Here is a 17,747-nt window from a genome sequence, read left to right as displayed (position 1 = left end):
TGTTACATAGTGTCACATGGCTGGACTTTTATATTGGGTCTGGAAACCATTTTATATGCCCTATATGGCTATTAGCCCAAAATACTGTGCTGGTGTGCCATGTGAGGTGTCAAACTAAAGTTGATGATTCCCTGAATCTATGTAGGCTACTTATCTGTCTGTATCATGTATGTACGTAAAGTTATAGATTTTCAGCTCTGCAGCTGTATGAGAAATGCTTCAGGCTGAGGTTCACAATGGGAAGTGGGGCTCCACCCCAGCCAGAACAATAGATTGAGCAAAGTCCCAGACAGCCAACACCCATTTTGTGATGGTGGGGTTTTCCTACTGGGACTGCGATGAATGGAAACTCAGCACAGTGACCCTCCTGATCAGGTGGTAAGCCAAGACCTATGGAAATGAATTGAAATTTTCCTCCACGTATGAAAGCTATAGGGTTGGCCCTGGCAGGTAACTTTCTTTGTTCTTCAGTCCTCATGAGTTAAGCCTGTCTGGACTGGGGACCCATCCCTCAGAGGGATAATGTGGATTTAGCAGTGTCGGTCTTGGATTTTTTGTCTTGTGGTCTCCAATGGTCCGTGTCCCAGCATGTGGACCCCAGCGAGCCAGATCTACAATTCTCCAATGACTGAATCTAGGTAACCTGAAATGAACTTTCAGAGACTTTCAAAAACAACAAGAAGTCCTGAGGCACCATATAGACTAACAGATATTTTGGAGCATAAGCTTTCATGGGCAAAGACCCACTTCATCAGACAAAGCGGGTCTTTGCCCACAAAAGCTTATGCTCCAAAATATCTGTTAACCTATAAGGTGCCTCAGGACTTGTTGTTTGTTGTTTTTGAAGACACAGACTAACTCAGCTACCTCTCTGATACTAGAGATTTTCAAGAATCAACAAACACCACCACTGGCCTGCTTCAGTAGTTATGACTAATGCATGTCAAGTATTGCTTTAACAATTCTTCTCTCCAACCCTGTTCTTTCTTTTCGTATTAATAAACCCTTAAATATTAGATCTAAGGATCTGACTTCAGTGTGGTTGTTTGGGTAAGATCCAAGTATATATTGACCAGGGCTTGGGGCTGGGCCCTTTGGGGTCTGGAAGAACCTGTGTGGTATCTGGTGAAATGGGCTTCATAACCGCTCACCTTAAGTTGAGGGTTGTTAGTCTGGGCTGGTACAGCAGATAAGAAGTCTGTAGGTTTGCTTGTGCAGCTTCTGGCTGGCCACTGGGGCTGGCAGCAGTTCTATGGAGACTGTTTGGATATGCCTTAGTAAGAAAGAAATCCCAGCCTGTGGTTGTAAGTGGCCCAGATTTTAAGCAAAGGTACCCTGGATTGATTTGTCTGTCTGTGCCTGGAAACCCTGTCCTATCACATACAGAGCTCACACTATATTTGTCATGTAAGGCTAAAGCAGCTTAACATGACATTGTTATCCCCACTTACCAAAGGGGGAAAAGGGGTTAAAGTGACTTCCTAGGCAGAGCTATTCCTTGAGAAAATTGGGTAAATGGAGAAGAAAGCTCCATGGCATTTTCACTGGACAATGGTAAAGAAATCACATAGGAGTCAGGTCCTCCATTATTGAAAGTACAGTAAAGTCTCAAAGTATGCAAATCCAGAGTATGTGACCCTCCTTTTACACGTCTGACCCCCCAATTCATACTTATGCTCGTGATTCATTCTTATGAGCTATGCATGGGGTGAGAAGCAAGTGTACGGTACTCACCCCCAACATTTCTCACTAGTATCACTTGGAAAGCGAGTCTACTCACACAGCATCTTTCCTCTTGCATAAGAAAAGCAAGACTGCCACCACCCAGCATCATTCGTCCCATGTAAGAAACAAGTCCACACAACTAGCACGTTTCGTATGTATTTATCATGTCATACTTAATAAAGTGTTTAGATTATAAAAAATATATATTTCATTTATTTAGATGGTTCATCCTGTTGGGATTATTGCTGAAGGGCTGCCTAGATAAATTACATAAGAATCTTCCATGCTAATGCATGAGTTTACAGACACTCAGACTAAGCATCTTCCTTCTCTCTCATGCTCTCATTTCGTGAACATCTCCCTGTTACGCTCGTATAAAGTTTTTCTTTATCAGTGAATTTTACTGCAACCATGGGTCCTAAGAGAAAAATTAGTAGTGGGGCTAGTTGTGTTGAAAGTGAGAAGAGGAAAGCTCATACTGTGAAAACTTTTGAAGAAAAAGTCAAGATTTTGGACTCACTAAGAAGTGGCACATCGAACTCTGAGGTTGTGCAGCGGTTCAATGTGAACGAATATTCTGTGCAGTCTATTAAAATTTGTGAAAGGGAAATATGCAAAACAGTAGAAGACAGTGCACCAGCAACAGCCAAACTGATCCAATTTGCGCAGGATCCAATTCTTATCAAGACTGAGAAAGTCTTAAATTTATGGCTAGAGGACATAAATAAAAAGTGTGCCATGAGATGGAAGGGTGTTACAGGAAAAATCTCTCTCTTTGTATGAGCACTTCAAGAAATCCATGGGTGATGAAGGATCTACTGCATCTACGAAAACGTTTTCAGCACGTAAACGGTGGCTGGTGAGATTCAAAACCTGATATTTGCCATATAACATACAGTTAACAGGAGAATCAGCATCTGCCAACCAAGCTGCAGCCAAACGATACCCAGCAGAACTGAAGAAGTTGATCCAGGAGAAGGGATATAGGCCAGAGCAAGTGTTTAATGCATACAACACTAGCCTTTTCTGGAAGAAAATGCCCAGTAGAACCTACATTTCAAAGGCTGAGAAGCAGGCACCTGGGTTTAAGACAGCAAAGGACAGAGTTACGCTCCTATTTTGTGGCAATGCTGCTAGGCATATGATCAAGCCTGGGATGCTGTATCGCTCTGAGAACCCCAGAGTATTGAAAGGAAAGAATAAAAACCTCCTCCCATGTTTTGGCAGTCCAATAAGAAGGCATGGGTAATGGCAAATGGCACAGATATTTTTGGACTGGTTCCACAAGTGTTTTGTCCCTAAAGTGGAAAAATATCTGGCTGTGAAGGGAATGGAATTCAAGGTGCTGCTCATCGTAGGTAATACTCCTGGGCATCCCAAGTCTCTACAATTCACACACCCCAATATGGAAGTCGTCTTCCTTCCTCCCGATACAACCTCCCTCATCCAGCCACTTGACCAAGGTGTGATATGCACATTCAAGGCTATCTACACTCTCCTCACCTTCTCCTGCATCCGAACTGCTATGGACCTTGATCCCGAGCTTGACATAAGCCGTTGTTAGAAGGACTACAGCGTCTGGAACTGCATTATACATGTCAAGGAGGCTATGGAGGAACTTAAACCTGAAACCGTGAACGTGTGCTGGAAGAATATTTTGGAGGAAGCTGTGAATAATTTCACGGGCTTCTCCAAGGTAGATGACGAAGTCAAGAGGATCATTAATGTTGCTCCTCAGGTGGGCAGCGAAGGATTCAGTGACATGGCAGAGGACAATATAGAAGAATTACTGAATGGCGATGGAGATGAGCTAACAGAAGAAGATGTAGAAGAACTTGTGAAGAGTACAAAGGAAGAGGAATTAGAAGAGGAAGAAGAGATCACACAGGCACCACAGGACCTCTATAAGTTCAGCGAAGTCTTTTAACTCCTTAAACAGCTAACTGATAAGGAGCAGGAGTACAATCCTTTGATAGAAAGAAGTTTAAGGATCACTCGGGAAGTGAACACGTTTCTTCCCATTGAAGGAGATGGTCACAGAACTCCAGGGCGAGAAGCAGCAACTTCCTATCACCATGTTCTTCATGAAAGCGCCACAAAGAACGCAATCTCCCTTGCCAACCTCTACCATCACGCAGTCTCCCACCACATCGCTGCAAGGAGCCTCCCTGCACACTCCTGTTTTGTCGCCTGCATGAAAAAAAGTCACAAAATCACCGATCAAAATGCCTGTCACAAGTCAAGCCTTGCACTCTCCTGCTTTGTCGCCTGTGCTAGTTGATGCCTCGCATTCTCCTGCTGCCTCAATGTCTGTATCACCTGTTCGCAAGAGAACTTCCTCTGAAGTGGATCCCAATGACCCTCCATCTGTTGAGGGGTCGGAGGAAGAGGATCAGGAATAAAAAGCCCCCATCATACTGTACAGTGCATTTCATCATTGTCTTCCTCCGTCATCACACTGTACATCAGGCTACATCATACAAAGAGAAATGGACGATCTTGCATTCAGATAAGCCCCATTCAATTTTTATACAAAAATTATAGTGTCCCAGCATAGTATTTTATAACATTTATACTGTAAGATTTACGTACATTTAATTTACACAAATAAAGTTTATATGAACACTTACCTGGTTTATAGGAGTTTCCAAAGTTTTACCATTGTATACAATAGTTTTCTACAGGGAGACCTCAATTTATGCAAATTGAAGCTTTCACAGGGCTACCAGGAACCGAACCCTTGAGTACTTTGAGACATCACTGAAACTTTAAAGAGAACACTGCTCCGCATTCCAAAGTGACCTCACATTGTTGCCCTGTCAAACTGCTTCCCAAAATCTTCCCCAGTGCCCTCCTTGACTTCATTAGACATTTTTCAAGTAACATGAAGAATGACAAGGATAAATGTACATGGAACTCCAGAAGCATGGAGACCATGTGATAGTGATAGTGAAGTCTCTGTCTCCAGCCTCATCTGAAAGCTAGGTGGCCTTTAGCATGTGTGGTAGAGTGAAGGGCCCCTATGGTCACAGGTTCAATCCCTTCTGCTGACAACCTGAGTCCATTGGCATTACATATAAATACAGGTTTGTCTCTCATCTAGTCAAAAATTACCTACCCTCTCTTTAGAATAGGGGGCTGGCCTCTGTTTATCCATGAGGCTGCTATGCACAGCCCCTGAAATACAGAAGCTCAAGTAATGCACTTTTATATATGTATATAGGAAAGTCCATGTGGCTACTCACTAGTTAAGAGGTTTAATTTCAATAAAAGACCATTTTTCCTCTTGTCTCCAGACTTTGCCAAAGTTTTAAAAGCACTGGAATCTTTTGGAATGAAAAAATGCTATTAATACCATAAGAATTTTCAGAACATTTTGCATCAGCTGCGTTACAAGTTTAAGAGCTGTTACTTCAATAATTAAAACTATATTTAAAAGCAAATATTGTAATCAGAGATGTAAAAAAACCACCTATTTGGGGAAAAGAGTAAAGGGAAAATATATGGTCTTAGTATCATTTCATTCTCCGGTTCCCCCAACCATTAAAAAATCAGCTTGCAAAAAAGCTATTTATATAGTATCAAGCCACCATAACCTAAAAGCATCAGTACAAATTGCAAACATACTACTAGCCTGCTACCTCTGGCTGATTACAGCATTGTTTCACTGAGTTCCATGGATTCAACAAAAGCTGTAATACAACTGGCAAATAAGTGTGAAAGTGCATTGGCAAAACCAGAAGTGACCAATGCCAAAACTAGATCAGTGACACCAAACCTACTAGTCTCAATTCCACACACATCAGGGAAAATAAACAGCTTTGTGCAGGTTATCTGAGGTTATCATCCTTGTGCTGGCAGAAGTCAAGCACATTGCACAGGTGAACAGCTTAACCTTCTCAGGGGTGGGAAGAGTAATCACCTTTATGAAAGATCAGCTTTAAGATACAAGTTTTATCTTCCAGACCATTTCTTTGCCCCTTTTTAAATGAGCCCCCTATCAAGTCAACAGCTTTATATCATAAGTCGGAGGGATGTCAGGTGTGCTTTCTTACCATTGCTGATACACAAAGCGGGGCTCACAAACTTACATCCATGCTCCAAATGAAGGGAGGTGTCATGGTCTAGCCATAAGCAGTGAGCATAAGAAGCACCTGCTCCTCAAAAACAGATTTGTTCTATTTACAAGTGAGCAATTTAGCCAACTGATAGAATTAAATAATCACATGTTAAATATTTTTATTGAACTGCATTACTTGCATTGCACTTTATTTGTTTATAACTGGTGGTGAAAAGAAATTGTAATAATGAAATGCTACCCCGCTGTAGTCGTGCAATGTATGATTTGAGGTCTCTGTGAAATAAAATGAAAAACATTTAAAACAAAAACTCCCATGGAAGCAAATTGACATGATCTGAGGGAGAGAAGGAGTCAAATTACATCCCCCCATAATCAGAGAAACATAGCACGAGAAAGACTATTTAAAAAGAGCACATGTAAGAAACATAGTGAACACCAAAGCCAGTGATCTTTCCCTGTTTACAAAACTGCTATAGTTGAGAGTCAACATCACCATGATAAAATCTGTATTTGAGAGATCATACCATAACTCAGTCATTTTAGGCCATCTACATGATCAAACTGAGAACAGCATTTAAATACGGCTCTTGCTAGCAAGCTGCCCAAGTGAGACAGTCACAAAAATACCTACACTTAGTTTCACCACTTCAGCGTTGGTGACAGGGATCATTTCACTGCACCACAGGAAGGAAATGGACAACATGCCAGCACACTTATTGCCAGCCAGTCCCTGCACATACTCATGGACTGGCCATGGAGCACCACACACACTTTGGACAGAATCAACAACTCGTGTTGTAAAGTTACACATTCCAATTACACAAATGTACAATGTCCTATCTGGCATGGCAGCTCTCACCAACTGTCAGCATCCTACTCACATGCCATACTCACAACTGCCATGGAACACTCCCTGTAGCCTGTCCCTCCCCTCCCCAACATCCACTTCAGCTCCAATTGGCTCAGTCCCACAAGTGGAAATGCCAGTCTTTCACAGGAGTGTCCCCCACTCTGTAGGTCTTATTACTTGGCACTCCCCATGCACTGGATGCTCCCCTACTGGAGAGTCTCAACCCTCCACCCTCCAACATGCTATAAAAACTCCACAATTTGCCTGTGCCACAACAACCGGTTTTCTGTGTATAAAAGCCAAGGCCAGCTTTGATGGGTAGCAATCGGAGCAGCTGCCTGGCTCCATGCCACATGGGCCCTTGCGAAGCTACGTTGCTCAGGGCTCAGGCCCCTGGACTTCAGCCTCATTCAGTGGGACTTTGGCATTCTACCCTGGGCCCCAGCAAGTCTAGTGCTGCCCATGGCTGGTGGCCCCCGTGAAATTTGCCTGCTGCCCTCCAGGGGGCCCTGCAGCCCTGTCTGAGAACCATTGTCCTGCACACTACATAAAGCTGGAGAGAGGCTCTCAGAAGAAGAGAAGAGGCCAAAGGAGTTGTCCTCTCCTGCATGCAATCACAAAAGGATGGAACCCAGCAGGAGAAATAAAAAAAAAAGGCCAGACGACTTAGCCCCAGACCTGGAGTTCGCCATTGCCAGGGTAAAAAACAGCAGCAGTAAGTGGGTTTTCACTCCCAGGCCTTACCTACAAGGTGGGAGATCACTGGAAAAAGAGCATAAAAAGCACCAGGAAGCTCCACCCCTGTACTGCCCTTGCCTGGAGGATCTGCCTCCACACCTACCATTAGCCAGGAATCATGGGCAATGGCACACGTGGGGGGCATTGCAGGATGGAGCCACCTGTTCTCCTTCCCACTGCCACCAAATGGGAACTGCCCCACGTAAGCACCCAGCACCCCAACCCCCTGCCCAAGCCCTCTCCCACACACTTAGTCCCTAGCTCCCTTCCAGACCCCACAACCCAACCCTGAGCCCACTCCTGCACTTGAGCTCCCTTCTAGACCCCACTTCCCAACTCTGTGTCCCTCCCACACCTTAACTCCTGCCCAGACACTGCATCCCCAACCCAGGCTCCCGCCCTGAGCCCACTCAGACACTCCAAACCCCTTGGCCCCAGCCTGGAGTCCCCTCCTATACCCTAAATACCTCATCCCCAGCCTCACACCAGAGCCCATGCCCCCCAGTCACAGCCCTCACCCCTTCCCACAACTATACTCCTGCCTCAACCTGCAGCACCCTTCCACACACTGAACACTTCATGTTTGGCCCCACGCTGGAGCCTAAAGGGCCTCAAAAATCATATAGCCCTGGGCCCCAGAAGAGTTAATCCAGCCTGTCTATTCATCGTCTTTATGCCGATGTCCAGGATGGGCCTCAACTCATATGAATACTTATAAAAGTGGGGTGCAGAAATGAAAGCAGAGAGACAGAGCGAGCTGAAGCAGTACACATATAACAGATCATTCACAAAATACTTGTCAGCTTCCCATTATATGTAAGTACGCTCATGCCTCACTATACGAGCACAATTGGTTCCCAACTTTCTGCTTGTCGGCAGAAACTCGTAAGAGGGACACTAAATTCCTATTAAATTACATGTTAAAGTCTCTGATTAGTTCCTAGAGCTCCTAAGTCAGGAAAGGGGTGGCAGCAGGTGGTGCTGCTTTTGAAAGGTGAGTGAACCTTGGGTTGGGGAGGGTTAAAGGCTGGGGGTAGTTTGGGGCTGTAAGTGGGAGGAAGGGTTAAAATCTGGTGGGGGGTTAGGGGTTCAGGCTGCCCACGGTTTACGGCTAGTGGGAGCGGGGGTCAGGCTCTGGGGCCGTGGGGGGGGTCAGGTGGCAGGGGGTTCTGGCTGCAGGCTGGTAAGGGGCTCTGGCTGCCACAGTTTGGGGCCATGGGGCCAGCGGGGGTCAGGCCGCAAGGACATGGGGGTTACAGGCCGCAGGGGGGCATCTGGCCAGAAGGGTTACAGGCAGCAGGAGGGGTCTGGCCGCAGGGACCACAGGGGTGTCGGGAGGCCAAGGGGTCAGGCTGAGGAGCCTGCAGGGGGTTCAGGCTACAGGGCCGCCAGGTGTACAGGCGGTGGGGGAGGGGTTCAGGCTGCGGGGTTGGTAAGAGGCTCTGGCTGCCGCAGTTTGGGGCTGCGGGGTCTGGCTGCAGGGGTGTCAGGCTGCCACGGTTTGGGGCTGAGGGGGGGGCAGTCAGGCTGCGGGGCCAGCAGGGGGTCTGTCTGCAGCAGGTTGGGGCTGCAGGGCTGGTGGGGGGGGTCAGATTATGGGGGTTAGAGCCACAGGGAGGGTGGTAAGGCTCGTATTAGCAGGGGGAGTTCACTTGTAGAGTGAACTAAGGTAGGTAAATGTGTCCCTTGTTTAAGCGAGTACTCATAAATAAAGTACTCGTTTAACGAGAGATGAGCATACAGCTCTTTGGCACATCTTCGTTTAAGCATCTAACTAAAAAGCAGCACACACAGGGCTATGATATGTTAGCCTGCCAAAAGGATGGGAAATGAAGTTGCTTTCAGCACTAAATGAAGCAACATGGAAAAAAAAGCCAGGGCTTTCTTACCTTCTGTAACCAAACAGATCAGATAGCAGCAACTCCTACTAGTCCCAGTGGTCATCCCCACAGCACAGGGGCAGGCAACAACTGATTGCTCCATCATGTGGAGAATGCACAAGTGAGGCTCTGCTTCCATGACTGGTTGAGGTGGACTAATTCATGATAAAACTACCAACAGCCTTGTCTTCACTTAGATTTTACCAAGTTAGTTACCACATACTCATTCAGAACTCACTTTTTTGTCCAGTAAAGACAAGGCCTAAAGGATTAATATATTCTATAGGTTAATTACTTAAACTTATTTTTGTGGGTGAAGGACAATCCACAGAAAGCACTTAGGGCCTTTGGCAGTGAAGGTTTTCAGAACTTAGAAAGAACCAGTCCAGCAGGAACCAGCCCACCTGTCTAGCAAGCTGCTCAACAAGGGAACTCCAAAGCCCAATAGAGAAGCAGACAGCCTGAGGAGCCCGAGGCAAGGGAAAAACAAGGTTTTACAGGTGGGAATCTGATGCACAAAGTAACTTGCCCATGACTGAACAATGAGCCTCTAGCCAAGCCTGGCACTGAACCACAATCTCTCAAATTTCAGACAAACACCTTAACTGCAAGACAATCAAGATGGTATGTGTCTGCTCAACGTACTCCAATTCCCTGTACCTATGGCCCAGAACTGCAATCCCCCAGTGCTTAGCACCCCCTGAACCAGCTGGGTGTAGCTAAGGAAGCACTAGACTTCTGGTATGTTACCATTGAGCTACCACCTCCTACCTTGGAAAATATCATGGCATCTGTTCTATTTTATGTGTCCTAAAGCAGTATGATAAGAAATATCCAAAAAAGCTCATGAAGACCTGGGCTTGGACAATTTGGACCAAATGGAGATAATTGTGGACAAGAAAGATGAATTTGGGTTTGTAATTCCCAATGCAGAGGCAGAATGGAATGGAATTCCTAACGCAGAATGCAGAAAAAATCTAGCGTATTCTCACAGGAGATGAAAGATTATACAGCAAATAAAAAGCATGTGTATAACTTTTCTTTCAATAGATGTGTGAATATAAGCATACATTACTGTACCATTATTATTTGCACTGGAATAGTACTGTTGGACATTTTATTTGAAAACTGCTAAATATGTACTGACCTTTTAAAAAAGAAAGTTTTTAAAAAGACTTGTTCTCTCAGGTCTTGGTTTGTGGATTAGAAGTATTCTTTGGGTGGCCCAAGACTAGTATTTGGAAATTAGCCCCCAGATTGGCTGTTTGATAAAGCATTTTACAATATCACACTAACTGAGCTTCTCGGAGGTGTGCAAAAAACAAACCCTGGAACATTAGAATGCTAAGGTCACTTACATTACTGGAGCGTCCCTGTTTCCATCACCTATAAGTCAGATTATTATTTCTTTTGGCTGTTTAAAATTCCACTGTCGCTTGCAGTATGGTTGTAGCCACTTTGGTTGCCCACCTCATGTCTTTTAAATTCTATTTTATTTTAAAGTCACAGTGAAACATCCAGAAAGACTAAACAGTGACATCATTAACCACCTGAACAGCAGCTTAATTAAAATTCCATTTCTCTACTGTCAACCCCCAGGGTAGGCCCCTCCCTCTTAAGAAATAAACTTCTTTAAAAAAAATTAACTACTAACAAGGTGCAGTTATGCTTAACATAAGCTTATGTAAAAGCAACCCAGAGACAACACAGAGAATGTTTGCTTCATTATTTAAGGACTGATTTCACATTTAAAAAGTAACTGTTAGACCTGCAGGCCAAGGAAATGAGAGTGCATATCCACAGAAGCGAAAGCAAACAGCAACATGAGATTACATTGTTTAGCTATAGTTACTATCATCAATTTATTTAGTGGAGAGCATTTTAATATTTTCTCATGTCAGCTTTTAACACTCCTATCACAAATAATGAAAAATCCTTCCATGCACAGGATGAGGCCATAAATGGTACATTCACTAAGAAACATGAATTTCAAAACAAAGTATCAACAAGTGATCCAAAGCCAAAGCTGTTTTGTAGGGGAAGGCATGGTGCCCGAAGCAGAAGGATAAGTTAGTTTTTTTAATTGCATGTGGACTTTTGTGTTTAAAAACAAAAACTATAAGAAGAATTATTTATTGTCTCCTGCTGCACGTCAGTGCAACACAGACAGGCAAGCCATAGCTACTATTTCGTGACAAGCAGCATATTATTTAATTTTAAAAAACACGTGTAGATAATAACCAATTATATAATTGTATTAGGTCATGTCTAAAAGAACTGAACAAAAATAACTTTGATCACCAGTCATTTTAAAAACAAAAATGTGGTATCTGAATTGATCTTCAGATACTAAACCTGACGTCCTTAGACTACAAAAGGCTAGAACAGACTACCAGTGTTTCTAGGCAAGATTTTTCATCAGGTACATCTTCCTAAACACCAACTGGCAGAACATCACAGGCCACGTGATTAGAGACAGATCTTCCCAGCGGTGGTAAGGAAATATTTGAAAATCCGTTTTAAAATATTCTTTCCGAATGGCTTTCTAGTTACGAACAATAAAGAAGCACATCGGAATCTGTGAGCCCATCTCCATTCCTGTACGGCTCTTCTGCTGCTCTCTTAGCTCCCTAAAATACTTCGCCTTTCTGGAGTGGCCAAGGGCCCGTTCGCAGCCAAAGGGCCGATCGTCCTCGGCACAGCAGGGACGCTAACAGTGACCCTGCCACCAGCACCCCACGGGCCCCAGTCACTGACCAAGAGGGGAACGGAGCTGCTACAGGCGTGGGGATGTGGCTGGCGCTTTAGCTGTGTCGCTTTGGCTCTCAGGATCTCGGGGGCGAGCGGCGCCAGCTGACGAGCCTCGACGTGTTTCCTGGCTGACAGCTGGACTCCGCACACCCACAGCCTCTCCCCGGGCTGCACCGCCCCCTGGCGCCGGGGAAAGGAACCGCCAGCCCAGTCATTGGGCTCATTCCGATCCCGGTCTCCTCCACTCAGCGCGGCGGCGCTGCACTGGCGAGGGGAGCCCAGAGCCCCGGCGCAAAGGAGACTCGGTCCCCGGCCCTGCCCCAGCGCGAGAGGAGGGAGGCCTTCCGCCCGCAGGACTTGGGGGAACTTTGCTTTACTTACCCTCGGAGCTGGCCGTGTCGTAGGCGTCCGCGGCGCCCCGCGCCCCGCCCGGCTCGCTGTAGTCCACCCAGCTCAGCCCCTCCAGGCTGTCGTAGTCCCCGCGCTGCTTGTCCGCTACCGGCACCACGGTGAAGTGCGGCATGTCGGCGGCGCCCCGCGACTCGCTGCCAGCCGGGCCAGACGCGCTCCCCTCCAGCAGCGCATTCCAGCCCGGTGCGGTCACTTCCTCTCGGCAGCCCGGGCGCCTCCACCCCACCCCGCCCGGCCCCGGCGCCGCCGCCGCCCGGCAGGAGGCGGGGGGCTCCGCTGCGAGGGGGAGGGGACTTGGAGGCTCCACTGCTCAGTGGGGGTTGGGGGGGCTGCATTCTGCGATGGGAGGGGCCTGCGGGGCGAGAGGGCTTTGGGACGTGACTCACCTCTGCAATAGAGGAGGGGGGGACTTCGGCAGGGACCCCTCACCTCTGTGACTGGGGAAAGGGGATTTTTGGTGTGTTCCGCTTAGTAAGAGGGGGAGGGTCCGGGGGGCTGCACTTAGCAAGGGGGAGTGGGGGATTTGGCAGACTAGGCTCCACTCGGCAGCGGGCAGAGAGGGGGTAAGAAGCACATTTCATTCAGCAATAGGAAGAAGGGAGGAGACTGGGGGACCCCCACCCAGCCGTGCCTGGTTGGGAGTGTGGATCCATTCAGCTGGGCTTAAGTGGGAGGGAGCGGGCGGGGGGGGAAGGTCTCAGCAAGGGATACAAGCAGCATTTTGGTTGTAGAAGCGGTGGGTGGGGGGGAGCTGTAAAAGGACTGGTCTGGGCAGAGGTGGTGAAACAAGGCCCTGGGAGAAGTCACTGCAGGGCAGCAGGGGAAGGCAGTCGGCTTTGGCAGAACTGGTGAAGACAGGCCCTTTCCATCCCCAGGTGAGAGGCAAACCACTTATCCACAAAGCACAATGAAGCCAGATAGAAGCAACACCTTTCCCTCTGTCAGAGTCTGCCACTCTACCAACTGACAGGGCCCAAAAGTGTCTCTTTGTGTCCTTGTGCTGTGCTACTGCTGCCAAATACGGGTTTCCTGCAGGAAAGACAACCAGAGGAATGGTTATAAAGAGGGAAGCCTTGGCCTGGCAGCCCAATGGAGCGAAGGGACATCGCTTAAGTGGACCCACACATCTCAAAAATGCAGCATTTCTTCTTTTCCTGCAGCTAGACCTGAAACCATCAAAGATGGGGAATCAGTCTCCTCTGCTAAATGGGATATAATGAACCTTCTGTTTGGCTGTTTTTTTCATAATGGTAGAGTATTTACCTGAGAACCTAAAGCTGGTTGGGAAAGCAGGAGGCAGGCAAGCTGAGCCAGTGTGCTTGCAACTCTCACAGCTTCCCTAAGTAGGCAACAGTTCTTCCTGCTGTGGAGAACAGACTACTACTGTGGCTTGCAGTGTTGCCAGGTTTCACAGAGCAAGTGCCTGGCCTGGAGCTCTGTTTTACGCCAGGCCAGTGACAAGACGTGTGTCCCCCAGACCTCTCCACGTGGAACCTAACAGAAGGCAGCAGAAGCTAAACTGGTTCTAACTGTGCTTCAGGAAGGCAGCCAGTGAGAGCATCTTCTTGATCATTTGGAAGTCTCCAGGAGCTTGAGTAGAGAAGGGGAGAGGCCTTAGGTGATGAAAGATACAGCTGGACAACCAGGAAGCTGCTCTCTATTCTTTCTTCCCAGATGTCCACCAGGAACAGTTTTCAAACTGAGCCATTAAACAGGCTGAATCTGAACAGGCAGCAGTATGGCCAACATTGAATATTCAAAGATTATGAGTCAGGGTGCAAAAAATTCATGATTAGCTTACAATTTTTTTAAAGTAAATCTAACAATTGTTTAGGGCTCACACTTTCAAACTTTTGTACAGGTCCAGGATAAAAAACTTCTTTAAAAAAATTGAAGGTTGAGATCCTTACATAATCACATGTCTCCAGGATCTTTGGCTTTAAGAAAAAAGCTAAATATTGCAAGAGTTTGCAACTTGAGTTTTTCATTTGTTAGGAAAACAGTAGGGGTTCGATACCCAAACTCTGCTTCTGACATCAAATCAGATGGTCAGTAATGAACTAATTAAAAGAACACTTCCAGCTTCAACTCTGGTATATTTTAAATGACTTAAAATAGTTTCAGGTACTATCCCTGATTCCAGATCCTTCTGTCATTTGCTGTGGTTTCACATTAATATTTTTTCTATTTCTCCCATGTTTCTCTCTGAAGACCCACACAAGCAATATGGGAAATATTCTCCTGTGTAAACAAGCAGCCAAGTAGCACTTTAAACGCTAACAAAATAATTTACTACATGATGAGCTTCTGTGGGGCAGACCCAATTTTTTAGTTAGTCTTTAAGGGACTACCCAACTGCTTGTTTGTTTTGTTAGAACCAGTTGTGCCTGACTAATCTGATTAACTTCTTTGATGAGGTAACAGGCTCTGTGGACATGGGGAAGTCAGTAGATGTGATATATCTTGACTTCAGCAAAGCTTTAATACAGTCTCCCACAACATTCTTGCCCATAAATTGAGGACGTATGGATTGGATCCATGGATTATAAAATGGATAGAAAGCTGGCTTGACGGTCGGGCCCAACAGGCAGTGGTCAATGGCTCAATATCTGGATGTTGGTTGGTTTCAAGCAGAGTGCCCCAAGGCTCAGTTCTGGGGCCAGTGTTGTTCAACATCTTTATTAATGACCTGGATGAGGGAATGGATTGCATCTTCAGCAAGTTTGCAGACACTAAGCTAGAGGGAGAGGCAGATACATTGTAGGGTAGAGATGGGATCCAGAGTGACCTGGATAAATAAGAGGATTGGGCTAAAAGAAATCAGATGTGGTTCAACAAGGAGAAGAGTAGAGTCCTGCACCTGGGATGGAAGAATCCCAACCATTGTTATAGGCTGGGGACCGATGGGCTAAGCACCAGTACAGCAGAAAGGGACCTAGGGTTATGGTGGATGAAAGGATGGATATGAGTAAACAGTGTGCCCTTGTAACCAAGAAGGCAAACAGCATATTAGGGTGCATTAGCAGCAGCATTACGTGCAGATCTAGAGAAGTGATTATTCCTCTCTATTCAGCACTGATGAGGCCACATCTGGAATATTGTGTTCAGTTTTGGGCCCCCCAGTATAAAAAGGATGTGGATGTGCTGGAGCAGGTTCAGTGAAGGACAACATAAATGATTAAGGGACTGGAGCACATGACCTATGAGGAAAGGCTGAGGGATTTGGGTTTATTTAGTTTACAGAAGAGCAGATGGTAGCCTGACAGAACCCCCCCCCACCTTTTGCTCTACTCCATTTTGACTTCCCTAGGTGCTTCAGAGCACGAAAGGGTTAAAAAGAGACAGCCCAGCCCTGGAATGCCTGAGAGCGCAGATGTGCTTATCTTAGCCACGGTCTTTTATGCTCCGGAGCAAAGCTGATAAGAAAAATGGGCTAATTAACAGCCTGGGCCTCAGACTGTCCTTGGCTGATTACCATCAGTTGATTTGCCTGCACACTTGGTCCCAGACAAGGAAAATCTCTGGCCCATAAAGAAACAAATGCCTTCAATTGTCCCTACCTCACAGGTGTGAATTAAGCCCTTGAACTCCCTGTGAGAACCAGCATCGGACAGTTTAATTCAATTGAAACAAGGAAGAAGCTTACGTGACCCAATGGGTATAAAAGAGGGGTCTGACAGACCCCCTATTTGAGCTCCAATTATTTTTCCTGCCGGACAGGAGGGTGTGGTCTCCCCAGGTCCCTGGGGATGCCTGACTCCTGGAGAAAAAGGGAAATGGACTTCTTCCCGAAGGATTGAGAGAAACTGGCCAAGCCACGTTGGTAACACAGGGGTGAGAATAAGACCTGCTAGGTATTTTATCTTTTGCTTTTTTTTTCACACATTTAACAAGTATAGTTCTATGAACTAGAGTGTATGCTAGCTATTTGTAATCAAAGTATAAACCTTGTAACAATTGTAATCACAAGAGCTTAATTCGCTAGGTAAACAAATAAAGCAACATTGTAACCATAAGAGATTAACTCATTAGGTACATGAACAAAGTAATTGATTAAGTGGTAACCTGACTCCTCCTGTTACTGTGCAAGCCCAACACAAAGAAAGAACCCAGCTGCTTTCAGCTGCTCTAAGCCTGGTCACCAGTGGGGCTCTGCCCTAGCAGTTGAAATCTCATATTAATACAAGGGCATAAGTGGCATCTCACCTGACCATTGGCTAACAGAGACCAAGGGGTAGTTTAATACCAGCCTTTAACTTCCTGAAAGGGGGCTCTAAAGAGGATGGAGAGAAATTGTTCTCAGTGGTGACAGATGGCAGAACAATGAGCAATGGTCTGAAGTTACAGAAGGAGAGGTGTAGGTTGGATATTAGGAAAAACAACTTCACCAGGAGGGTGGTGAAGCACTGGAAGGTGTTGCCTAGAAAGGTGGTGGATTCCCTATCCCTACAAGTTTTTAAGTCCCAGTTTGACAAGGTCCTGGCTGGGCTGATGTAGTGGGGGTTGATCCTGCTTTTAGCAGGAGGCTGGACTAGATGACCTCCTGAGGTCCTTTCCAGCCCTGTGATTCTACAATTCTAACAATACAGAGTAACACAGCTACCTCTCTGTTCCTATTCTCCTGTGTAATCAGTTACTCCATCTCCAAGGTCCCTACAGTATAGTCTGTAATGAAAATTCTATAATAAGGCTTCACTATTAACATCCTCCTTACACTTTCATATATCTTTTGGGAAATTAGCTTTGAAATTATAATGATTTGACCATCTTCCTCTATTCCTGTTGCTAAATTAATGGTGAAAATGCTGCAAAATTCATAGCCTCAAGAAACGAATTAAGGAAGAAATTATATAGTTGATTTTTTTACCAGTCAGTTAATCCAACCTGATTTTAGTTTTACAGCTGAAGAGACTCCCAAAATTGGGAATCTGTATAAACTCATGGACCATGTAAATGCGCTGTAATAATGCACTTTTTAGTTCCTGCCATTAGACAGAGAAACAGTGTTTGGGCTACACAGGAGCCCATGGGAAACATTTATCTTAGGGCAGAAAGGAAGACTATTTGCTGATCTTAGAGGCACACAGCCATTAGGCATTTTGTTTAACCTCACCCTGCTTTCTGGGGCAGGCCTTAATATTATCAACAGAGCAATGTCTTGCTTGTCAAAAAGTGCAGGTCGTGAGCAGAAATAAGACACAAACAAGAGGGAGAATTCTCTGTTCACAAGAGCTGAATAACAATTCCACTCTTAATTAGTTGGGTTTAAGGATCCATGCTGTGGAATGACTGCTGCCAAGAGGGATGCAGG

The 17,747-nt window shown here is 45.8% G+C and overlaps 1 protein-coding gene across 3 annotated transcripts in view; it reads right to left on the bottom strand.

Annotated features, from left to right (window-relative positions):
* SLC12A4 (solute carrier family 12 member 4) overlaps nucleotides 1-12,634 on the bottom strand; it is a 129,294-nt gene extending 116,660 nt beyond the window's left edge. Inside the window, exon 1 of one of the 3 annotated variants that reach the window (XM_075009112.1) lies at nucleotides 12,407-12,634. In XM_075009112.1, the coding sequence (XP_074865213.1) occupies nucleotides 12,407-12,548 (142 nt within the window). In that variant the 5' untranslated portion in view covers nucleotides 12,549-12,634. The remainder of the gene's footprint in view (nucleotides 1-12,406) is intronic. The other 2 variants (XM_075009114.1, XM_075009113.1) reach the window with 2 other exon arrangements.
* Nucleotides 12,635-17,747: the final 5,113 nt, after the last annotated feature.

Source organism: Carettochelys insculpta, chromosome 14, assembly GCF_033958435.1.
Source record: "Carettochelys insculpta isolate YL-2023 chromosome 14, ASM3395843v1, whole genome shotgun sequence".
NCBI lineage: Eukaryota > Metazoa > Chordata > Testudines > Carettochelyidae > Carettochelys > Carettochelys insculpta.
The sequence above is the reverse complement of the archived record's forward strand: the minus strand, read 5'-3'. Positions and strand labels throughout refer to the sequence as shown.